The sequence below is a fragment of the Leguminivora glycinivorella genome, chromosome 17 (genome assembly GCF_023078275.1).
Source record: "Leguminivora glycinivorella isolate SPB_JAAS2020 chromosome 17, LegGlyc_1.1, whole genome shotgun sequence".
Lineage (NCBI taxonomy): Eukaryota > Metazoa > Arthropoda > Insecta > Lepidoptera > Tortricidae > Leguminivora > Leguminivora glycinivorella.
Genome location: NC_062987.1, coordinates 3,486,177 through 3,512,537, shown reverse-complemented (window position 1 = coordinate 3,512,537; position 26,361 = coordinate 3,486,177). Strand labels below are relative to the sequence as shown.

Genomic DNA, 26,361 nt, shown 5'->3' with positions numbered 1-26,361 from the left:
GTTTCAGTAATAAGGTTTAATTTCGTATGGCAAAAAATGTGATTGAGCTGTCCCCTGTAAAGGTCTTTGATATTTTCTTAATTATAACAATTATCCTGTATATATCTTACGAAAGTCGAATTATATTACTAAATGTTGGTAACAAAATAGGATCAATTAAAATTTGCTGACGTGGCATTGTACAAAGTTGACGGGAATTGCTGAGATACGAAAGTCATTGCGTTTCGTACCGTCTGCGTATTTTGAGCAGCGGTGTGGTCGCACCTTTAAAGAACAGTGTGCGTTGCCGAATGCACAAACGCTCACGATAATGTCTCTTTCGTAGCTATCTATCTCTATAGTTCTTGCGTATTGGCGCGACAGAGCCAGATTACATTTCTACGGCGTTTCGGTGGAGTTTCGCGTCGCAGAAATGCCATTTGGCTACGGGCCCTGTAAAGTGTTAGGCCGTTTTCACATTATCCGGTCCTATATCCCATACATAAGCTGCATTTGTGCAAAACGGAACGTATTTAAAAAAAAACGAAACTACGCCATTTTTTCGCCTGGTGGCAGACATATGGTACTAATTTGTCAAAATAGGTTACAGTCCGACTACGTAAAACAGTCCATGGCAAGTTATGTAAACTAATCGGATCTTTCTTTTTCTCCTGCGACTTTGAGCGTACCAAAGCGCTTGTTATCGTGTTCCAGACATAACATTGTAATTTATCCGCATAACTTATTGCACGGCTAGAAGGCTACGTCGCTTACGTGCGTGTCGTTTTCCGTGAGGAGAAGTACGTCGAAATTAGTGCATTATCGTTTCCTAAAACGTGAAAATGTGTAGTCGCGCAGTGCGCGGGTCGAACCAGTCTAGGTGAAAGACCCGGGCAACTCGGGACTCTAGCGTGTGACGATTTGCGACGGGGAAACGTGGTGCCGAGCTAGCACGGCGGCCGTCGGGCGTCTGTTATCAAACAGGGCTCAGGCTCGGGCGGCATGGCGGAGGCGGCGCCCGGCGCCGTCGGCGAGGAGCCCGCCGGGATCGTGAAGGAGGGCTGGCTGCAGAAGCGCGGCGAGCACATCCGGAACTGGCGCGACCGCTACTTCGTGTTGTTTGACAATGGGGACCTGGTGGGCTTCAAGGCTCAGCCCGAGCGGCGGCACTTCCGCGACCCGCTGAACAAGTTCACGGTGCGCGACTGCCAGATCATGGCCACGGACAAGCCGCGGCCGTACACCTTCACGATCCGTGGCCTTCAGTGGACCACGGTCATCGAGCGTAACTTCTCTGTGGAGACAGAGAAGGAACGGTAAGTTTGTTCAAGCCATTAAGTGGATTCCCTACGCCAATTACCTTCAATTTCAATCCAGTGGTTTTTAGATAGTTTCTAAAGCTTATCGTATTAACAGCATGGTCTTTAGCAAATAGTATCCCATAATTACTTCACAGCTCATTGTGCTACTTTGTGATATTTGTGATATTTTGCATCAAAGGTGTACAATTTTAGGTCCAAAAACTTATTTTTTGTTATAACTTTTCTCTGAATTACTTTAAAATTAAAATTGTTCTTGCATTTTTAGAGAAGTCAAAGGTAAACCCAAATTTGTTGATTTCACAAATGTCAAATCATATAAAAATAAGTATTAATGTTTTAAAATAGAGATAAAAGTTTGAAATCCAATGGCCGTTTCTCTTATTATTCTATCTGTAGTGTAAGTTTAAGAGATTCAACCCAAAACTTATCAAAAATCGATGAAAAGCATGTGGAACCCCTTAACCTCATGTGTGCTGCAATATTTTTTTCATATGGTTTCCTCGTATGCGGATCCACATTCCGGCACACGAAGTTAAGCCGCCTTCTGCTGTAGCCAGATGAACAAGAGTATCAGTTTTAATGATGTAGTCGCATAACATGTTATGCTCATTTACCTATCTGAACCCACACACCACATACCTAAACTTTGTTGTTTTTATAATCACACTGTATAAGTAAACAACTGACATCAAAAACACTGGTTAATTTTATTATTATACTTGTCAGGATGAAAAACAATACAAGTCTTTGTTCATAAACATGTGTTATTTTTGTTGTGTTTGCAGCTGCTTCTTGTATTGCTGCAATTTAGCAGAACACTGAGCAATGACCAATAAAATTGTTTTAATGTAGTGATGAGTCCTTTTTACATATGGATGCATCTTTGGTTTTTAATTGTTCTTTGGATAGGGAATATCAGAAAATGCACTTCAGTTTTCTTCTAAAATGCTGTTCTTCATTGTGTCTTTCCAACAAGGTTTGACTTTGGTATTTGGATACTTGTGTGTGGAGGTATACTTTACAGATTGGACTTTGAACCTTGATGTTTACAAACGCAGTGCTGAGACCAATGCTACTTACTAACTTATACACACTGTGAGGTGGAGTGAACAAAGATTTTAAAGGTGTTTTGGACACCCAATTAAGAGACTAAAATTTATTTCTGTCTTAACTTGGTATAAAAAGCCCTTTTTGGCTGGGATACTGCCACTATGTGGTGATTGACAGACTTTAAAGTATTAAAGAACTTGCAAAAATGTAAATATAAAAATTCTTCATTCATTCCTCATAAATATTTTTTCCTAATATATCAAAAGAATTAATATGTACTTAGTGCATAGAATGATGAAAAAAATTACAATACTTTTTACTACCTCAGAAATGTGTAATAATTAAAATCTGTCAGGTTACTCGGACCCACAGTACAGCCAACTTTGATTACAGTACATACAATTATTGATATAATCATAATTATATTACTTAATATTTTTCAGCTTTATGAAGTGATCAATTCACACGAAAGATTATAAAAATGTGTCAGGTGTGTGAAAAAAAAATTTGTTATATTTTTTGACAAACTTGGATATTATTTTAGGATGTATAAATATGTATATAATATTTTTAAATTTCAATGGGTCGTGCGCGTATACGACTTACGACCACTGGCATGTGCTAAAAATAGGATCTTACAAATCTTGATCTATATGATCTAAAATATATAGTAATTCCATTATTATTTAGTAGCATTTATTTCCAGAATCTTGGCACAGTGTAGCCCTACCAACCACAACAAATAAGATGGGCATAGAACTTATCTAGCACAGTATGTTTCAATCCATACAATACAGAAACTTAATGACATTGTTTACATGATGCAAACTATCAGAAAAGTGCGTAAGCCGGACCTACCCAGTCTAAATGCCTGTTTGCCCTTCACTTAAATGTTTCATTACCTATCTTAACGATTTTGTTAATCTGTGGTGTTATCAATAAGGCACTACTGATAAAAATAAAACCTTAAGTATAAGCCTTATTTACAATAAAATAATAGAACCTCTTTGGCGTGACACATGCATGAACCGTGAACTTGTTGTTATGATATGCGCTTGTGTACGGAATTACCGACAGATTAACCTTATTATCACTGAAACAATATGTTTTCTCAAAAGTTGACGTCAAAGTAGACTTTGCCGGTTAAATACAAGAGCTAAATACGCAATTTGCTTATTTTAAGTTAGCTATACAGGGTGTCCCACGGCGATGCCACATGGAGGGAAAGTACCTTAAATATCATAGATAGCATATTTTGCTGAAAGAAGACTTCATTTTATTTTCAAAACTTAGTAAAAGTGCATTCAAATTTTTTTAATTTTTACTATGAGGACTTATACAGGGTGTATTTTGATAGCGGATCAGTAAGGGCAGCTATGAGATCCCGTAGTCCTACATGAAAATAGCCTAAGGGGGACCATCCATCAATCTGAAATTGATGAAAAATGGCATTTACAGATTTTGGAAAACACATACAGGGTGCGAGAAAAAGGGCATTTTTGACAAACTTTTTTTTGGTGCATTGTCGTGAGTTGACCCCTAAGCAATTATTGATACTGAATAGGAATGGAATCGATTGGCATCATAAAAATACCATGTGGAAAAAAAACATCATACAAATTGTATGGGAAAAGTTTTTCGTGATTTGTGACTTTTCTAGCCGGAAATTTTTTTTTGGTCTCATAGAAGCTTTTGATCCTGGATAGGAATGGGATCGATTAGCGTCAAAAAAAAAAGTTTGTCAAAAATGCCCTTTTTCTCGCATCCTGTATGTTTTTTCCAAAATCTGTAAATGCCATTTTTCATCAATTTGAAATTGATGGATGGTCCCCTTAGACTATTTTCATGTAGGACTACGGGATCTCATAGCTGCCCTTACTGACCCGCTATCAAAATACACCCTGTATAAGTCCTCATAGTAAAAATTAAAAAAAATTGAATGCACTTTTACTAAGTTTTGAAAATAAAATAAAGTCTTCTTTCAGCAAAATATGCTATCTATGATATTTAAGGTACTTTCCCTCCATGTGGCATCGCCGTGGGACACCCTGTATAGGACATTAACAACTGGGATTAATAAAATTGTTATACCTATGGTTTAAAATGACAAATATGACTTTGAACCTACTTGGATAGTTGTGTGTTCATTGTGCTCTGTTTGCGAATTATGCAAAAAATGCAGAAATTCTGTTTCAATTTACTATAGCTCTGCAGTCAGCATCGAATACTTATACTGCGATCACAGAGTAACTGTGACAGCCAGAACACAAAATATATAACACACAAAAAACACCTTTGTTACCAAAAATATAAAGATTTGTTTCGGAATATGTTGCGCTTTGGCTGTCACAGCATATTCAATGCTGACATTACAGACTATACATATCCTCTCACCTCCTTATTCATAACAAAAAAACTTAAGATAGTACTGTTTAAAATTGTTAGTTAAATTGTGTTACATGACAGATAAATAAAAGCTATCATTAGAAAATGAGGGTTTATAGGTAAATAACACCACTAGTTGCTAAAATCGTGAGGCTTAGGAAGATAATATAGATAGACATTAGACACAATAGTTTTAATTTCTCTCCATAAAATTCTGAGCATCTTCAACACAACACATCTCAAAGTCACCTTTGCCTTTCCTATTTTAATAGTATTATTTGGTACAGTGAGGAGTGGGTGGCGGCGATCCGCTTCGTGGCATCCCAGCTGAGCTCCGGAGGCCCCAGCGGCGGGTCGGGCTCCGCGCAGGACGCCGAGGACCGCGACATGGCACAGCTCGGCACCAGCTTCAAGGACCCGCGCCGCATCGTGAGTGTCTCCTAGCCAGGGCTGTCTGAGGCTTCGGTTGGTCTGGCGTTTGTATGGTTTGTTGGTAGACTGGGTAGAACCAAACTCCCAAACAGAGCGGTCGTTGCCCGCTGCATGCCGCGGGTGATAGATAACAACCACGTACAAACAATTTCAAACAGCATGCTGACGCTGCGGGTGACAGGCTTGTTAGGCCGACGTGAATAATATGACTCATGAAGGTCCATGTGGCTGTATAATCATCATCATTCTCTTGCCCTTATCCCAGGGGGTCCGACGTGAATAATATGACTCATGAAGGTCCATGTGGCTGTATAATACATAGTGTTTATTTATAGACAGAACGGACAATCAGCATCATTTTAACTTTCAGTCATGCAGGCATGACTGAAGGTTAAAATCTCTCTCTTTTACTCTCATTTACCCAACGAGTCAACGGACCCCCGTAATTTTAATTTTATAATTATTTTTGAGAAAAAGGTCGGCTATTGTTAACAATGTTAATTCACCCACCGACTTATATACCTTCTCCTGTCGCTGTTTCTACCTCACAAACATTACACAACTAGAATCTAATAAAACCGGCCAAGAGCGTGTCGGGACTGTCGGGCTATGCTCAGTGTAGGGTTCCGTAGTTTCCCGTATTATTATCAAAAACTGTTCAACCTATCAAGTTACAGGAAGGGGGTTACAATAATAAAACATTTTTTTCCACTTTTTATTTTTGCACTTTGTCGGCGTGATTGATATATGTACATATTGGTACCAAATTACAGCTTTCTAGTGCTAACGGTTACTGAGATTATCCGCGGACGGACGGACGGACGGACAGACAGACATGGCGAAACTATAAGGGTTCCTAGTTGACTACGGAACCCTAAAAAAAAGCCCTTTTGCTTGTTTGCTACCGACATGTTATAGAAAATGCTCGCTACGGAATCCTTAGAAATACATGTACCTACTTACAATGATAATTTTGTGTCGGTCATTGCTATTTTTAACTTTTTTTTTAACATTTCCGCTGCATCCATTAAAAATAATTGATGCGAAGAGACCAAAATAGCCGTTAATTTGGAATTCCCGGTTTTGCGATAGTCGCCCGCTTTCCTCTTTTTGGCCTTGTTAGCCATTTTTCCTGGTAGGCGTTTATAGTTTAGCGGCCTTCGGTTTTTATGGTGTCTCCAAAACGATAAATAAAGTACCTTTGTAGTGCAAAAGTTAGAGGAAAACTTCGACTGAATCGTTTTATTAGGTCACCTTAGGGACTCTGTATGATATCTTTAATAAGCAACGCTATCGATTATTCTGCTTAAAGTCGTAGCGATTAGTATTGATCAGTGTTTAACTGAAAATGCATTGTTTTAAAAACAGCTATTTTGACTAGAAGAGCTTATGCTCTTCTGGATATTTATACATATACTTATCAAACACCGCAATGTAATGAAACTCGTATCTATACCTACGAGTTCTCGCTCCGTGTAAACCGGCCCAAATGCTCGAATCCGGCCTTATACTGCAAGTGAGGAAACAATGAATGAATTGTTTACGCGTGTTATCGCTGCAACTGACGCGCGCACCGCAGGAAAACCGCGCTGACTCAGCGCCCGTCATGCGGCTTACTTGTACGGTCCGCGATAACGGGATAACAATGTTGGCTTTTACTTGACATTTACGGCCTATGCAATACCACAGAATAAATAATAGTACTTACGTATAGAATGGCAAATTGGACACGACAACAAAACTGAAGATTGACAGCAGTTGAGGGTCGAATCGTGTTACCTTTGTCACACCTCGGGTGTCGGTGAACGCGTAATATGCTTAGTATGAGTGAAATATGACAGGTCGACTGTTCGCGTTTTTGACAGGCGGTAACTGTGAGATAACCGAGAGGGGGTGGGCGGCACTTTCAGCGGGGAGCGGGAGTAGTGGCCATTCTTTACGATAGTACTCTTTATTATACTGTGTTTGTAATGCATGGCACTGTCCCTTTCGACTATTTACGGTTGTCAAAAATCAAGTAATTATCTAAATTGTACCAACCCTAATCATTGCTACGTCGCAACGCGAACGTTGCCGGGATCGCCCGGTCGGGAGAGTGTCCACTGTCCAACCACTGACAAAAAGTACTTTTAACTAGCCGTAGATGGACCCTATGCCTGTGAATTAATGTTTATAATCGGTCAACAGTATGGACGAGTTTATTTAAAACTAAATGCAGTTTATTTAAAAAATAATTGTCCGTCTTTCACGGCAAAACGATGCGACGAATTGACGTGATTTTTTAAGTGGAGATAGTTGTAGGGATGGAGATTAGAAAGTGACATGGCTACTTTTTGTCTCTTTCTAACCCCCCACTTCCCTAGGGGAGCTTGTATGGAGCATTCCGTAATTTTCGAATTTAACATATAAAACTTATTATCCGTTTTTGTGCATAGCAGTTGAGTGCGGTTTACGGAGGGTTCAATTCCTTCAATCGCTTCCGATCATGTTTCCGTTTAGGGATTGCAATCCAGCAATGTTTTCAATCCAGCTGGATTTTTGCTGGATCGGCACCAATCCAGCTGGATCCAGCGCGGATCCAGCAGGTAGAAAAAATGTCAAAAAAAAATTACATTTTGCTCTACTATAGGGCTGTTATTACTATTTTTAGTTGAAATAGTGAAAAGAAGGCTGAAAACGCGCAATTTTGTAATCATAATTTATGAAAAAAACGGTTCTCTTATTTATCTCCCGACGCACGTTTCGCGGAATTTTATTCCGCCGAATGTTCATTTCCCAAATTATCATATTGTTCACCAACTTAAAGTTTGGGTGTTTTTAGGGTTTTTCAAAAGGCCTTTCATGTTATCTTATGTTTTACTTGACGTAATATACGACTAGTTGTTTATTGTATATACCAAATGTTTTATTGAACACCAACAATATCTATGGCGTATTTCAAAAAATATTAAATACCGAGTCTCCTATGAACTTCTAAATTTATTAACAGGGATGCAATTACGTATTTTACTTACGTATATATATTTTTAAATAGTTACCTACTTACTTTTTTTACAAGAATATTGTTTAATTTGTAGGGACACGGCGGTGACGCATGCATTAGAGTCAGCAGTTATTAACTTATTACTTTGGAGCTTTAGCCACCAGTCATTACATTTAAAAAGTTTTTTCCGGGTTGCTCACGGTCAACCTAACACGCTCCTCCTCGTTTCGCTCGTCGTCGCCCCTAACTGGACTCTGTCATATATGATTATACTGCCAACATAGTCCGTGAACAGAAAACTGCTACTTTGCTCCCTCCTAACAGGGAAGAAAAGTTAAAATTTACTTGTAAAAAGTTGGCATTAATTTTTGTAACCATTTTTAACCCTTATAGCAATCTACATTAAATAAAAAATGTCATTAAAAGTGTAACAACGATGAAGCGAAGGTACTACAATAAGTAGGTACATAAATAATGCTATCAACCCGACATGGCCTGCTTTTTGGCGCAACATTTGGGCACTCACTAGTTCACATTGAAAATTACTAATTTACTTACTAGTACTTAGTTTACTTACTTAATATTAATAAAAAAATAAACCTTTAAGTAGGTATATTATACGTAGACAAACATCAATCAATATTCTGATCTAAACATAAGTTGAAACTTAAAAGAAATTTTGCGGTAACAGTAAATAATTAAATACTATAAGTACATTTTGAGATCTTCAGTAGTTAATACAGGTTCAAACTACTTACGTTTTTGAAAAAAAATACACAATTGTAGCGAAATATAATTATTTTGTGCTAAGCGGCCACGGGCTACGTGTGGGAACGCGGAATCGTTTTAAACATGACGTAAAATAAGTTGATTGAAGTTAATTACGCATTTTATTGCAGATTTTTGTATTTGCGGATCCGCAGCGCTGGATCCAGCGCTGGCTGCTGGATCCAGCAGACCGAAAAATGCGCTGGATCCAGCTGGATTGCTGGATGCTGGATCCAGCAATTGCAATCCCTATTTACAGGAAAAAGTGTAATGAAACTACATAGGTATTTGCTGGTAGTTTAAATAAGATGCCTAGAGAGGCTAGAGAACCTAATTATGTGTACAACATTGTTGAATATCCTCCTTCCTACCAATAATTATTTCCCGGAAGGCACTCTCTCGATAAATTTCCTTTGAACCTTAATTCAATGTCATATTACAAATAGGTATAACATGAAATACTGTCAAAGTTGTAAGATTAAATAGTAATAGTTGAATATATGGTCTGGCTTGTTACTCGGACGTAAGTAGATCAAATACGTACCTAATGTGAAACCATATTATAGGTGTCGAAGTCTGATCAGTCTTCACTTTGTCACTTACCGCTTGGCGCTTGCCATATGGAAGAAATGGAATTCATCATCATCATATCAGCCCTTTATCGCCCACTGCTGAGCATAGGCCTCTTCTAGTACGCCACTTGTCCCGGCCCTGAGCTAGTCTCATCCAGCTGTGACCCGCAATTTTCCGGATGTGGACATGAAATTCACTTGTTCCTTTTTCCCTGTCAAACCCTGTCTAAGTTTCATTATGGCTTATGTTAAGCGACAGTGGTACTTCTAGGTATAGGTACATAATGGAAAGGACCTGTACGCGTGGTTTAATAAAGATACCAATTATTTCCGTCGAGCTTGTCCTTTATGAAATCTTTCTTTTACAGACTTTGGAAAAGTTCGAGTTCGTGAAAGTGCTCGGCAAGGGGACGTTCGGCAAAGTGGTCCTGTCGCGTGAGAAGGGCACGGGCAAGCTGTACGCCATGAAGATCCTCAAGAAGCACCTCATCATCCAGAAGGACGAGGTCACGCACACGCTCACCGAGAACCACGTGCTTAAGAAGACTAAGCATCCCTTCCTCACGGTAAATCAATACTAATATTATAAATAGGAAAGTATGTGTGTCTGTTTGTTTGTCCGTCTTTCACGGCAAAACGAAGCGACGAATTCTCGTGATTTTTTAAGTGGAGATAGTTGAAGGGATGGAGAGTGACATAGGCTACTTTTTGTCTCTTTCTAACGCGAGCGAAGCCGCGGGCAAAAGCTAGTCATAAATAATACTAATATTAAAGACAAGTGAAATAAACCAGCAGCCTTCAAATCAAGGTATGGTATGGCCCAAAGTGTATTTGCTCTCAATAATGCTTCGTGTAAATACTCGTACGACTCATTTAGACAGTGCGGAAACACGCATGCAATCGTAGTTAGGTGGGTGTTTTCCAAAATAAATCTCGAAAATCGAATTTCAGCAGATCTGGACGTGTTTGGGCTCATTCTTCTCAGAATCACGAGCTGATTCGATCCCGATAAAAAAAAGTCTCAAAATTTGTATGGAAAAATTTCGACTTTCCAATACGTCACGCTCGTAGTAAGTTCATACTAAAATCGTGACCTAAAGGAAAAAAATGACACATTTTTTATCGTCAAATTATATCGTGAAATTCGATTTTCGAGATTTATTTTGGAAAACCAGGTGCAAAAATTGATATCTCATCCAAGATCGTCCTGATGAAATACCTTAATGTAGTGGAAGTACTAAGTTTAAATGAGCCTCAATTATGTAATTATTACCCAAAAGCATATTTATGAACTGGTTGTTGTTTCCAGGCGCTCCGCTATTCGTTCCAAACGGCCGACCGAGTGTGTTTCGTCATGGAATACGCCAACGGAGGCGAACTCTTCTTCCATCTCTCCCGCGAGCGCTCCTTCTCCGAAGAGCGGACGCGGTTCTACGGTGCTGAGATCGTCAGCGCACTCGGCTACTTGCACTCCGAAGGCATTATATACCGGGATCTGAAGCTGGAGAATTTGCTCCTGGACAAAGATGGACATGTCAAAATTGCTGACTTTGGACTCTGCAAGGTACGTTATTAATAGGTACATTTATTCCTGCGACGAACGGACGTGATTCTACGGCGCTGAGATTGTCAGCGCACTCGGTTACTTGCACTCCGAAGGCATTATACACCATGTTTTTTTTTGTTTTCCGTTAAATTCGACACGTAGCTAGGTTCATTATCAGGAACCTCCCTGTATAACACTTTTAGTTAAATTCGCAAAAAAATATTTTTCATCATTTTCATATTAAATAATAAATTAATGTATTAGTGTGAGAGACCCTTAAGATTAACATTCAAGTAAGTGTCAAGTGATTGACGACACATGTCAAAACAAAGAACATTAGGAATTGGTAAAGGCTGTCACACATGTGTTCAGTAGGTAATTAGCTTAATTTTTTTAATAACTCGATAACCGTAAGAGTTAAGAGGCTAGTTTCTTGGAGAAATAGTACACAGTGGTTGATTGTATTTGAACTAAAGAATCTTCCCTTAAAGTTAACGGAATTCAATAAAAACAGTGCAAGGTACTACTATTTACTTTTGTAGTTATTTGCTTAAGTGAATGCAGATTCTACAAAAATGTTTGAACCCAGATTTAAATGCTTGAAGGTTTTATTTCATGCACTCAAAACTGGGAGGAATTAATTAGACAGGAGACGCCTCTCAGTTACTTACCCCATTGCCCAAAACCTTGCTCAAAATAAATGTGAAAGATCGTTAAAGTCACGTAAATACAATTTCACAACCTTTTGTATTTTCGAAACGAGTGGTTCTAAGGTTTCAGCATTGGCAATGAAGTTTGGGCGGTTTTGAGGGTTCTTTGAAAATTAAGTTTAAAAGATTTCATTATTCAAAGAAGTCACATTTCTGCAGAACGGAGATATTGTTACTGAGTTGTGTAACTAACCCTTTAACCGACGACGTAGTTCGATATATGAGACATACCCATGAATATGAATGTCAAGCTAATTTTGGCTGATGTTTGATAAATAAGACAAATCTTCGTATAACCTCGTACTGCCGACGGCGACAGGAGTGCCCAATGAAAAATTCTAAACGGTTAAAAAGTTAATAGTTTGTAAACATTTTTATTACAAGCTTTTATTTACTTCAGATTTCATGTGTACTGAAAAAAGGAAACTTAATTGTCGTGTTTTAATTTATCGCCACTCGTTTGGGACTTGCTCTTTTTCGCACTTGTATCGTAATGTAACTATTGTTGACTGACACATGTTCTCTATCAAATACATATGTAACTACGTATAGACGGATAAAGTCTAAGAAAAAAACGTATCTCAGTATCATACAGAAAAAGGTACGGTGGCCTAGATGGCATTACACCTTTGAGGTACGCTCAACTAGATGGCGCTAATATTAATATTTGACATTTTAGAACATATCAAGCAAAGAATATGGGCCAAATTGTCAAAACTGAGGTTAGGGGCACTGTGATTAAACATTTGACTTTGACAGTAACTCTCTATAATACTCGATCCTCTTTGTCTGTATGCAGGTGAACATCACCTACGGGCGCACAACAAAAACGTTCTGCGGCACGCCCGAGTACCTCGCGCCCGAGGTGCTGGAGGACGCGGACTACGGGCCCGCCGTGGACTGGTGGGGCACCGGCGTCGTCCTCTACGAGATGGTCTGCGGCCGCCTGCCCTTCTACAACCGCGACCACGAGGTAACATTATCCACCCTTCTACACCTAGTGAACCTCAACTTCCTCGTTCCTCACTGAGATCGCGTGAAAAGGCTCAGCTAATGTCAGCTAATGTATATTGTATAAGTACTTATAATCCAATGACTGTGAGTGTTTTGTGCATGACTGGTCTATATCTACCGTTTCATTGGGTAAGGATATACTTGAGCGATATCGGTGCTTCATATTCGCGTCGACCGGTACAGGCATATCTTTGGTGTGCGGTTAAACCACGAGGTAGGAACCTCACACACTGCTTTTGCAATAGAAAGATACATGACTGTGAAAACATTACATACTTTTCCGTCTTCAATACGCTTTTGGAATTTCCCTAATTTAGTGTTAACTTTAAATTCTAATGTTAATAAATGTATTATGCGTTAATTATGTAACTTACCAGCTTTTTAGCGATTACTGCAATTACGTCAATAGCACAGGAAAATGTAGTAAATGGTGTGTGCCTATTTCCTGTGTTGGCTTTTTGTTGACCACAAAAAACATAATTTACTTTTCCTGTTGATCAATTCAAACATTCGGTTAGAACATATACCTAAGTAGTACATTGTGCAACGCGGGGCGGAAGTTTAATATTGATAACGAGAGTAAGTTAAATCACGACAGCTTGCCGGAGCGATTTAAAGAATCGAGTTTGCAATATTCCTACGCCCCGAGTTGCACACAATGTTTTTCATCACATCAAATTTAACGAACGCTTTAACGGTGACAGACGGTTTGATGTAACCGGCCCTGTCTGTCACCGTTAAAGCGTTCGTTAAATTTTATTGTATGGGAAGTTCCATAGACATCTGCTGCGTGACGATGATGTGTCTGTCAAATGTGGTTGATGCAACTGGCCCTTAGTCTGCGAGTGTCATGAAATTACTCGTATACTTGCATTAAACCATTTTGATAGGTCCTGTAAATAATAAAGGAGGTTGATATTTCATTCCTTGTTTTTTATAATTTTTTCGGTTGGAATTTTAGAAGTATTATTTCTTAAAAAATCTCTGATTAGTAAAACCATTAAATATAAGAGGCTTTTGGCATATACAACTTTTCTTAAATGAAAATTAAATATTTGTGAAAATGAAATATTTATTTTTCAAGTAGGCATAATACAATGCGCATATGAACGTCAAATAAAGCTACGCCGGCTCTAACCCTACACCTTAGCCTCGAGAAAATTTCAGTCCCCCCTCAGTTGGAGGCACATCCACTATGGGACCGTCAAGAAACTCGGCGGGCCACTTCTTTTTAAAACATTACACCTTATAATTAACATGCATTAAATAACAAGATACAATTTAACATGCAAAAGAATTCATCAAAAAATATTAACAGACTAGGTACTCCATGGAAATTAATTTCAATAAATTATATTATAGCTTAATATAATACGTGGTTCTTCTTCAGAGAAAACATATCAAATTGTTACAGAAGAAAAAGATAATACTTTATAAATCTCAATGTCATTAAATAAGTACTTTACACAACATAAAATATTAGATGTGCTTTCTTATCTGAACTGTGTCCTCTACACATAATACAATCATTTTCATTGCTATTCGTTTTTTGTAGTTTCTGGTTCGGGCCATGCATGTTTGTCTGTCAAATAGTCCTCGACTCTGTAATAAGCCTTTAACATCAATGATTCTTTTAAGGAGTTCTTAAGAGCTGGGAGAGGTAATCTCAAAGTAGTGTCAGGTAACTTATTATAAAAATGAATGCATTTACTTAATTTAATAATCCTTTTTATATAATTTGCAACTTGCATGCATAGCGCCATAATAGCTTGCCCCGATTTCTTGTTCTATTCTCAGGTCAGTGTGGGCAAGACCGGCATACTTTATTTGAAATAAAGTTTGAGTGGATAAAACTCGACAATTAAAGTAGTTTGGAGTCTGGAGTAATCCGCATGGTCCTATTGGCTAATAAATATTATATTTTACAAAGCTGTTATAATACTTTGGTGAATTGTAGTAAACTTATGTGATAAAAATCACTTTTTTTAAGGCTCGGCGCGCTGAGTACGGAAAGACCGTCTAGTGCTCGTTGTCGCGTAATTTCATATGGGAATAAGTATCACCTCATGCTTATTGTTATATTCTGTAATAACAATTAATAATGTGATAGATATTAAAACAAATAATGTTGAAATTTTCAACATATCAGCATTATTCTATTTTTAAGGCAAGACCGGCATTTATGTACCTTAGATGAGGTTCATAACCTTCTTTTTTCAGGTCCAGACATAAGCAAAGCCGGAACTTACAATTAAAATTAACCAACAACACCAGTTTACAGTCGACTTATTTCCCAAAAAGCCTAAAAAAGGTGCCTTACTTTTATATGCCGGTCTTTCTGACTAGGCACAATTTCGAAGTAACATATTTCAGAACGTAAAACAATAAATTGAACGCGTTTTAAGAGCATTAACAGTGCTAGAGACGTTACATACATAATGCACAAATATTCCGACTGCTTCTATTGTATTTTAATTTTTTGCGTAACCACGTTGAACTCGATGTTCGAGTTCGAAACACAAATCAAGTTTATTGTTAACTAGTGTTCGTCCTAGGGATATCTATTGAAGACCAATGGATTAAGGATGAAAAAATGGTATACCTTCGGAGGTGAAGAAGCGGTAAATATATAAATACGAAAGTTATATTCAGTAGACGGTCTTCCCGACACTGACCTTATGTAATTTTTCTAAAGGGTTACTCAACTACTACAAAAAAATGTACTTATAATTTGACTCAATTCGATAAATATTGTCGGGATTTAAATTTTATAATTTTGATGTGTTTGCGTAGGTGCTGTTCGCCCTGATAGTGTCGGAGGAGGTCCGGTTCCCGCGCGCGCTGTCGGCGGCGGCGCGCAGCCTGCTGGCCGGCCTGCTCACCAAGGAGCCCGCCTCGCGCCTGGGCGGCGGCCCGGACGACAGCCACGAGATCATGGCCCACCCCTTCTTCGCCTCCGTCAACTGGGCCGACTTGCTGGCTAAGAAGATCCCGCCACCGTTCAAACCACAGGTATGTGGGTACGCTCATATTTGGCGTGCAGCGGGGCGGGCGTGCGGCGTGCATGTCAAACAATTGAAGCTTATACATACAAGTGTCCTGTCCTGAGTCGACGCTGCATAGTGCATTGTGTGCACGCTCGCCCGCCCCGCCGAACGCTCCGCACCGAGCGTCCACTCAGGCCTTACACTAACAGGGCCTTTGAAATTCAGCTGGCAGGTTCGCCATGTGAGGACGCCGTCAGGATAGCTTAGTATAAGTAGCGTCGGCTACGAATACTGCATATACGCAATGTGACTGAAAGCTTATGATCGGGCCTTATTATAAAGAAGCCGAACCACGAACATTCAAACCACTGATATGAATATATCCAACTTGCAATCTTATAAAACCAAGGTACGGCAGTTAGATTAGATCATTTAGTTGGGTCGCCATGTGGGGACAAAAAAATGTTGAGTTTTTGTAGCGACTACTGCGGCAGAGCAGCAACAGCAGCAGTGCAGCCTTGCGAGGAGATTTCCTCGCCTGGCAAATAACCAAGGCAGACTTGCTTCAGCCGAGACAGCAGGCGCGTTTCTCGACTTCGCGCGACTGAGCCTGCCGCCTAGCCGGACTAGTGAATGCAATAGCATTTTCCTTACTCGATCTAACAAATTAAGAGAAAAGTCCAGAAATGGTAAAAAAATGTGACGGTGAAGGTTTTCAAAAAATTGCCAAAAATGTATAGTATAAATTTATAATCGCTAAAGTATAACAGCAGTTTAAGAAAGCGTTGCAGATTACTTGAGTATTAATATGATATCGATCATAATCCTCCTTGCGTTATCCCGGCATTTGGCCACGGCTCATGGGAGCCTGGGGTCCGCTGTGACAACTAATCCCAAGATTTGGCGTAGACACTAGTTTTTACGAAAGCGACTGCCATCTGACCTTCCAACCCAAAGGGTAACTAGCCCTTATTGGAATTAGTCCGGTTTCCTCGCGATTTTTTCCTTCACCGAAAAGCGACTGGCAAATATCAAATGACATTTCGCACATAAGTTCCGAAAAACTCATTGGTACGAGCCGGGGTTCGAACCCGCGACCTCCGGATTGAAAGTCGCACGCTCTTACCGCTAGGCCACCAGCGCCACCCAAAACATACCGACACGGGGTACAATTTGGGCGGCGGTTATTTTTGGAAAAAAATATAAATTATAAATCAGTGATTAACAGTTATAGCATAAAAATATATAAATTAAGCATACGTCATTGTTTTTTAGTAAAACATATAAAACAGTAAAATTGAAAATACGACCTGTGATAAAGTTTGCAATCAAAGTCGTTCTGAAAGTAAAGTTGTATTTAAATTAATTATACGTACACGAATTACAGAAACGATACTGAAATCGTAAAAAGGCAGGATTTTTGATCATTAGAAGACAAATTTTAAAAAGTGTGATTCGTTAATCTGAGTGAGTCTAACCGTAAATCTGAGTGTTCAATAATCGGTTATGAAATTTTTACAAAATAACCGGCTATACATGTTTCGGTTAATATAGCATAGGTTCAGTATAAGAAGTACATACCATCCAATACATTAAAATGCGACCGCCTAAGAACGCGCATACACTACACACATATATGGTGCCACAAAATAATGCCTTGTTGCCATCGATTATTTGTAGATTGGCGTTGTCACTTTCGAGCCATAAATTTATATCAAAAGTGACACTTAACGCCATCTACAAGTATAATAGAAAGCTACAGGATATTTTTTTGTGGCGCCATCTGTGTGGTGTAGTGTATGCGCGTTCTTAGGCGGTCGCATTTTAATGTATGGGATGGTATGATCTTGTTATATTTAATGTATGGTTATAACCGGTTCGCATTCCCTAGCGTGGATGCGGTGCGGTATGTGGTGTATTGACGTGGAGTTTGTATCAGGTGGAGTCTGACACGGACACGCGCTACTTCGACTCGGAGTTCACGGGCGAGAGCGTGGAGCTGACGCCGCCCGAGCCGGACGGCGCGCTGGCGCGCATCCAGGAGGAGCGCTTCCCCGAGTTCTCGTACCAGGACATCTGCTCCTCCGCGCACTCGGCGCTGTCCTCGCTGCAGCCGCTGCACGCGCACGCGCACGCGCACGCGCACCCGCAGCCGCCGCGCCCGCAGCCGTCGCAGCCGCCCGGCTGGGCCTAGGACCTTGTTGAGACCTTGCACGACAACGTGCTACCAAAATGATGATTGTCAATCAAAACTTTGAGGTACGCAAATATCGTGGATCGTAATGGTGCGCCCACTGGGCTCTTATAAAATGTTATATAACATAGTGCGACAGGGACGCCGTTGCGCTGTCACACCGTATTATACATTTATAACGGCCGGCGTGGGAGCATCGTAAATGGAACGAATGTTTTGTTATTTAGGGCGCTTCTATTGAAAGTGAAAGGTGATACGTCGCGTGTCAAAAGATATTCTCTGTGAGGGTTCCCCCGACTGGCTTTTGGACATTGTTAATTAGGAAGAAATTGCACTCGTGACGCAATTAGCGGTACTTATCTGAAAATAGATGAATAGATGATATTGAAAATGGAATTGTCAGATAGAAAGCTCAAGGTATATGTTTGCATTCAAATTTTATTTGAAATGCCGCTGATTGCTTTATCGGAGCAGAAATAATAAATATGTTTAATTAAGTACTTGAAGTGAAATGGGGGTCACTTTAGCAAAAGTAACATTTGTAGGAAATCCTCATAGGTACTTATTGCTCTTTCCCCGAGTAAAATTAACTGTTCTTAATCCATCTGACCTAAAATATTTACCCCCTTATTCATAAACATACTCTAAAGTTATCAAGCCGATAAAGTTCGTTTGTCCTTTTCTATCGCACCAATACGTCGGAAAGGGACAAACGAACTTTATCGGCTTGATAACTTTAAAGTACGTTTATGAATAAGGGGGGTTAAGTTTTATTTGTAGAATATGCTTTACTTCCAAAATATGTAACAGACATTAATTCTCCACTATTATTTATACAAAAATACTCTCAGAGACAATCATTGGCCTCATCAGCAGGGCTAGCACTTGAGTGGCGTGGGATCATGTTGCCGCGAGACAGACTACCCGTCCAGCGTAGCCAGATCTACGGAAAAGTCTGTAGATCTACGGATTTCGGGGCTTCAACACAGACCTACGGATTTTTTTGAAATTTCTACGGAATTCCAATAAACACAATTTTTTACTAAATTATACATGTAAGCAATAAAGATATTGTGAGTTATTGCTAATAACGAAACGTGATTCCCGTCTGTCACGCTTCGGATGTGCTTCGGACTCACTTCGGACTCAATTTGGACTATAGCGACTATTTATACTTTTGCGTTTCGTTACACGCCGCTCACGCTGTACAAGATGTAACTTTCTAAGGCTACACTAATGTAGTAAAAGGGAACGGAATTGAAGCGTACCAATAGTGTAGGTACCACAGAACTTAATTTAGATAGAAGAAACAAATTCATATATTTGTATAGGGGCCGAGCGTGTCAAATTTTGTACTGAAGTTGATTCTTGCCTGTAATTTTAAATATGTCTCAGGCTCTTGATTGTTCATAATTTTTGTGTTGTTGCAATTGAATATCACGTAACGAGGCATTTTTTATGTTTTGGTTGACTTCAACTTACAAAAATTGACGCCCGAAAGCTGCAAGCTGCGAGTAAAGACGGACAACTCAGTGGATTTCACTGAGTTCATTTGACACGCTAAGTAGATACGTTTGCTTGATCTATGGTATATATGACATCTGTGGTAGGTACGCACTGTAATAATATGGCGAAAAAGTAGAAGTGCTACATACACTTCTACTTTTCATTACTCATTATTTATGCTTCAATATAGTCTGTCAAACAGAGGTGTGTCACAGTAAAAAGGCGCGAAATTTTAATTCTTCGTGTCTTTTAATTATCCTATTTTATTTTAATTTTCCGCTTTTTCTAGAGACGGAATCGGCCATAAAAACTTAAAAGAAAAGTCTGTAGAACTACGGATTTTTTAAATTGCAATCTACGGAATTCTACGGATATTTTGGCCGCAGCCTACAGATTTACAGAATTATAATCTGGCAACACTGTACCCGTCCGTCATTAATACAATTAGAAAAGGACACACTCTATGTCACAGCGACGTACTGTCATGCCAATCAAGTGCTAGCCCTACAGATGTATAAGTACCTACGTCTACAGGCACTTTCAAAAGAATCGCCTTATAAAAATGACCGTGACCACTTGTAGATGTGAACACGTTCACTGTCCCGGTCTAAACTGTAAACCATACAAGTTTGTAAGACTTGCCGTGAACCATATGTAAAGGTACTGGACAGTGACAGTCTTATATCCGCTGTAGAAAGATTAGCTTGCATAAATATTTCTTTGTTGTCTTCTATTACGAGTTCATACATGTTCACTGCCTTTACGATAGTTTTTCAGTCTTTCATTCATCGAGGTAAAAGTGTTTAAAACGTCAGGAAACGTATTAAAAACTAATTCGAAGAGTTTTTTCTCACACAACTTGGCTACATAATCTGATAGTTTCTACATTTCCTTTTTAAGTTTATGGTTATAGAAGTATAATAAAACGTCTACAAATGGTCAGTCATATCGCGTAACTGTCACAAACAAGATAATAATATCTGTCTTTCCATTCGCTACTCTTTATTTTGAGTTGTTACCTCGCCGATCTGCATTTATTTTCACCCTATACTTTCAATGGTTTTGTATAAAATTGAATATTGGACTCTATCATGAACGTGAAATCCTGCAATAAACCAATAGCGCTCGATAATTATGCTGTTTAGGGTAGCTGGCAAAAATAATGTTCATAATTAAAGCTGCGACCGAAGTCGAAGGTGCCACTTCGCTGAAGATCAACATTTAAAATCATAGTCTATTTTTGGCTGGCAAATGGAAGTCGACCGTGGCTTTGATATCAGTTACTCTGCCCTCAAACAGCTGTTACCTTCGCACTTAGACGCAAATGGACAACCCGATTGTCAACATGATTGTGCATGCGCTTGTATTGTTGATTGTTGTTATCTTAGCTTATCCGCTTATCTGAGAAAATGTAAAACTAGTCTTCTATTGAGACATGATGTGTTTTCATAGTTAGTTGTACAGTCACCGTCATAAATAAGTAATGATTTCTGTACCATGTCGCTTTTAACCCTTAAATGCATGGTGATGTATATATGCATCAATATCTGGGCGACCGAGCTTCGCTCGGTTCTATTTTAATATATCACGTCTTTAGATAAAAAAAAAACTCTTATAAATACAAAAACAAAAAAAAAAAGACAAAAAACAAAAACTTAATTTCTGGCCGGGATTCGAAACCCTGACACCTACGATCTATCTGCGTACATTAGACCGACCTCGTACGACTGAGCTAAGTGGAATCGATGCGCGCGCGGCGAAATTAACGACCATATTTTACGTTTACTAACGCGAAAGAAAAACTCATGAAAACTCGAAAATTCGCGTTTTCCGGGATCTAAGGCTACGCTAGATCGATTTTTTACCCCCGAAAACCCCCACATAACAAATTTCAGCGAAATCGTTAGAGCGGTTTCCGAGATCGTCGGTATATATAAATAAATAAATAAATAAATAAATAAATAAATATACAAGAATTGCTCGTTTAAAAGTATAAGATATATTTGATGGCCCGTGGCTCGATATGTAGCTATCCAAAATCACATTTATTGCTTAATTATTATTATTATTTAATAAACAATTAAATAATATAATGATTTACTATTTATTATTTAAGGATTAAGATGAAATGGCGGAAAAGTGTGAAAACAGGACGATGGCGATTTTTAGTATGTGATTTAGGCTGATTTTTTCACAGTTAGTAATTAGTTTATGTTTAAACATTTTATCATAGAGGTTCCACAAATAGTATACCTTTTTAATAGTTGTCTTTTTTTTTTAAATAAAACTTACTAATTACGATTTACTTATATAAATAAGATTTGGCCTATTTAACTTCTAACACTGATTTAGTATAAAAATCGATCTTAGATATTTTTTTTATTATTTTTCCTATCACATATATTAATATCTCGTTAAAAGATAAATTCATGCATTTAAGGGTTAAGCGTTTTACAATTTCGCATGACATTTCAGACAAGACGTTAATGTGACAAGGTATAGAAATCACTTATGCCGCCGGTGACTGTATGAAACGCGGGGGTTTAATATTCGCCATTGTGTTAATGTACCATTAATACCATTATGTGGTATTTTAATCCGGTTTAATATAAATTGGATGAATAAACAGTCATGTGCGTTCAGTAGATTTCAACTGTTTGGAAAGACGCGTGTGAGAATCGGGCCAATGTATGTAATTAGATGTAAATTAGTATAGTAAGTAATGACTTTTGATATTTACTGACACACTTTGTATTGTACACATGTACAGTCGAGATCAAAAATGCCTTTACATTTAAATAAGTTTACACACTACCATGACAAGCATGTTTGTTTGTTGTAAGCATGTTTTTGTCATGTAGTGTGTAAACTTATTTAAATGTAATGCTATTTTCTCAACTGTAAAGGTATTTTTTGACCTCGACTGTACAAAGAAATACAGTTGGCAAGAAAAGTAGTTAAACAGATTCTTCATTTTCATTTCAATGTTTGCTTCTAACTGTACTATAAGCGGAAAAGCTTAGGTAAGTAAAGCAATCAATAGTGCATCGCACTGCCAACATAATTTTCTATACACGAGGACCCGACACCTATTATACATATAAATCGCAATTGGCCACTGAAGTCATATTGTTTTTTTACGCTTAAGAGTGTACACGATAGAAAGAGATATCTTTATGACTTCAGGGTACGTAGCCAAATGCACAAACGCTGACGATAATATCGTTATCGCAGCTAGCTATCTCTATCGCTCTTCCGGGTTGGTGCGCCAGAACCAGTCTGCGTTTCGATCGGCATCTAGCGTCAACGATTGTCATTTTGGCTAGGCCGGCAGTAGCCCGCTGCGGTTTTTTCGTATTGCGAATATTTTAAGTTCCACTTCGTATTGTTACAATAAGGACGGGGTCGATCGAGTTGATTGAATGTATGTAATCGAATGAAATGTTTATTAAAGGTCGACTGACGTATCTAACTGGCTCCTCGACGCTTCAGCACGCCTAGCATGACTCGCATTGTCGTCCGTGACTGTCGAAGTTATGCTAGGCGCAGGCGATCTGTAGTGACACGGACTGATCGCTTCAACATGGTCGTCGTGAAACATTTACTTTATATGCAGAGTGGAATTAACTAAAAAAATCCTCGTAAAAGCACTGGTCCCACGAGCTAGTAAGCTATGAGCTATTGTCTATAAAAACCAACAAAAGATAAGCACTCCTGTGCAAATAAAAGAGACACGGCGATATTGATAGCTGCTGGGCGATGAACTACGGCGAGTCTAGTATCTTTTGTTCGATTTTATAGCCGATAGCTCATAGCTTACTAGCTCGCGGTGGGACCAGTGCCAAAAGGCCCACAGGGTTCTTTGCATTATTGAATTGTAATTTTAAATAAACGAGGTGTTGAAAATAAGTTAGTATATAAATGAGTGACCATTGTAACTTAATCTACTTATTTCACCTTTTTCATGGGTATATATTGCATAATTATTTGAAAAACAAAATGTAATAACAACAAGTAGGTGAAGTTTATATACTGAAATACATATATGTCATACCAAAGACAAATAGGGCAAGCCCTTCATTTCAGTGGTCGGATTTCATTACTAGCGTCTGTTACCCTCAGTACATATTAAGGACTACGATGACTTAGTTTATTCCACACTGCATGAGCCACGGACGAGGGCTACGAGGGCCTTAGACAAGCAAGAAGCACAATATGTTTACTAGGAAATAATGTATGTTTTAAAAATTATTTCAGACCGCCTTGGCCTGCGGTGGCAGAACGTGAATTACGCGTTAAGTTCTATTTCTAAAACGGAACTAACTTTTGATCTAAATACTTTGGTTAAGCCCATATAACACAGAGAATCCCATTATTAAGAACTTTTTGTAATTTCTGACAACTGCATGTCGGATTAAAGGGACATTTTTGAATCAGCCAGGGTTTATGATAATTGTGTTGTATTATTACTTATTCTCTGAAATATCCAGAGAGAGTTAATTTTTAGGTAATTCTAGGAAAGAGTAGTCAGAGTTACTCTGTTTTGAAGCGTAACATTCATTAAATTGGTGAGTGTTGTTAGTGCAAGGTCTGAGTGGACGCTCGGGGCGGGCGTATAATCTACGCAGCGCAGCGTGGACTCAAGGCACTTTGTATATTTGTTTTCCCCTCACTAGCTCGGAAACACGTGTTTTGTCCTTTAATACCAGCGGGTAAAAACGCATTTTATCCACTAGTGAGTAAAGTAATTTGACCTTGAATAAAGTCAAATTAACTGCTTTAAAATTGATAAAAGTGGGTGAATCTAGTAATAAAGATGATTTACCACCTGTGGAAATACTGGAAGCAGTGATAAACGCATTTTTTGCGTTGTAGTTTCCTCGCTATAGTGAGTGGAAAAGTTTTGTGTTACACTCGGGTGCAAATGTATTTTACTTCTCGTGTGTTAAAAAACTCACAAGTTCAGGATTCTATTCTCGAACCACTCGCTTCGCTCGTGGTTCAACTATAGAATCCTTTCACTTGCTCGTTTTTCAATTCCACACTCGGCGTTAAAATACAACTTTGCCCCCTTGTATAACAAATAACTAATAAGCTTCAATTGTTTGCCATGCACGCTGCACGTCCCGCCCCGTTGCAAGCCCAATATGTGCGTGCACTCAGGCCATACACTTACTCTTGTTGTAGAATGACCTTGAAATGTACTCCTCTGTGATTCCACAAAAGTATCGCCACCGCGGTCCAGGGCGGTCTGGGAGACCGCGGCCTGTACGCCGAGCCCGCGATAGGTTAAGTGCAGTTTGTGTTACGTATACTTACCGCGTACCATGTGACGCCCGCATGTTTATATATAGACATTATGTACTGGGAACTCCTTGCTATTGTATTTCCTTTTGTATATATTAAAGTTAGGATTAAACTGCTTTCGTGTTTTTCTTAACATCCCTTTGAAGCAAAGACCTATATAACTCCATCTAGACGGATAAAGTCTAAGAAAAAAACGTACCTCAGTACCATATAGATAAAGCAGTGGTGACCTAGATGGCGTTACACCTTTGGGGTAGGCTCAGCTAGATGGCGCTAATATTAAAATTTGACATTTTAAAACATATCAAGCTCAGAATATGGGCCAAATTGTCAAAACTGAGGTTCAAAAGTTTTAAGCCTGTGTGGAGAGATGGCAGTCTATGCACTGTGATTACACATTTTGCTTTGACAGTAACGCTCTTTAATACTCGATCCTCTTTGCTTTGAAGTAAGCATCAGCTCCCGAGACCTTTGCCGTGACAATAGCGTGTCGACAAATATAAATAGTAACCTATGTCACTCTCCATTCCTATAATTATCTCTAATTAAAAAAATCAGGTCAATTTGCCGCTCCGTTTTGCCGTGAAAGACGGACAAACAGACACACACATACTTTCCCATTTATAATATTATATATATATATATATATATATATATATATATATATATATATATATATATATATAGTCCTCCACATCGATTTCGATGACGGCGACCTCAGCAGTCAAGATTTTTCCCTCTTGTGAGCTCTTATGTGGCTAGCCAGGCCAAACTTGCTCTTAAAAATTAATCCCGCCTCGGTCGACTCCGTGAGCGACCACTCTCACCTGGCCGCCTACGTGCAGGGTGTCAACTAAGGCCTCGGTACATCGATACCTAAACCCCACCGCCAACACCCCATCGCCGCAGGACTTTTTATGGCTCGAGTCCAGATTGAGTTGCTAAGGTCATCTGCGCGTGAATTTATTTATAGTGGACAAGCGGTTGCGCGGGTGCAAGTCCACTTCACTCGTCCCCACCTCTGTGGTCCAATGGACCGGAGAACCGGTACGATCGGCAAAGGTCGGGATGCAGTGGAAAGACCGCAAGTCACTAAATGGATTCTGACAAACGCCCTTAAGGTTTTCCACACTACCTTGCTACATCAACATCTAAGAGGTTATACATGGATGTAGACTTTCCATTAACGGGAATCATCCGTTAACTACTCCACAGCTGTTCGTGAATATAGTCCCCTTTCCTAGGTTCAGCCCACTGACGTGGTTGCCCGGGGTGTGGCCGCTGTGACTACAGCTTCTTGGAGCCACCAGGAAAGAGATTGCAGAGGTTAATGGGTACGAATTTCGAACACTCCGCTACACCCTATTTATAATATTAGTAAGGTAACGGACCCAATCATGGACAGTTTAAGAAAAAAATTCGCCTGTTTTTGATATTTCACTGATAAATGTAAAAATTCTACCGCTAAGCGTATTAAATCTTGAATGTCCTATCCTTCTTTTACATTTCAAGCGTATTGCAGAATAGATACTCCTATTGGTTTCTTCATAGTTAACAAATTAAAAGTAGGTGTTTTTTCTCCAATTATGGACGGCAGTTCTCCAGT

General features: G+C 39.1%; 1 protein-coding gene across 1 annotated transcript; it reads left to right on the top strand.

The window, feature by feature from the left end:
* The first annotated feature begins 653 nt into the window (after positions 1 to 653).
* On the top strand, positions 654 to 18,866 carry LOC125235255 (RAC serine/threonine-protein kinase). The gene is made up of 7 exons (XM_048141750.1): positions 654 to 1,295; positions 5,024 to 5,165; positions 9,860 to 10,057; positions 10,801 to 11,055; positions 12,547 to 12,720; positions 15,555 to 15,773; positions 17,688 to 18,866. Exons 1-7 carry the CDS (start codon positions 982 to 984, stop codon positions 17,940 to 17,942), a joined length of 1,557 nt encoding a protein of 518 aa, XP_047997707.1. The 5' UTR covers positions 654 to 981; the 3' UTR covers positions 17,943 to 18,866.
* The last annotated feature ends 7,495 nt before the right edge of the window (positions 18,867 to 26,361 follow it).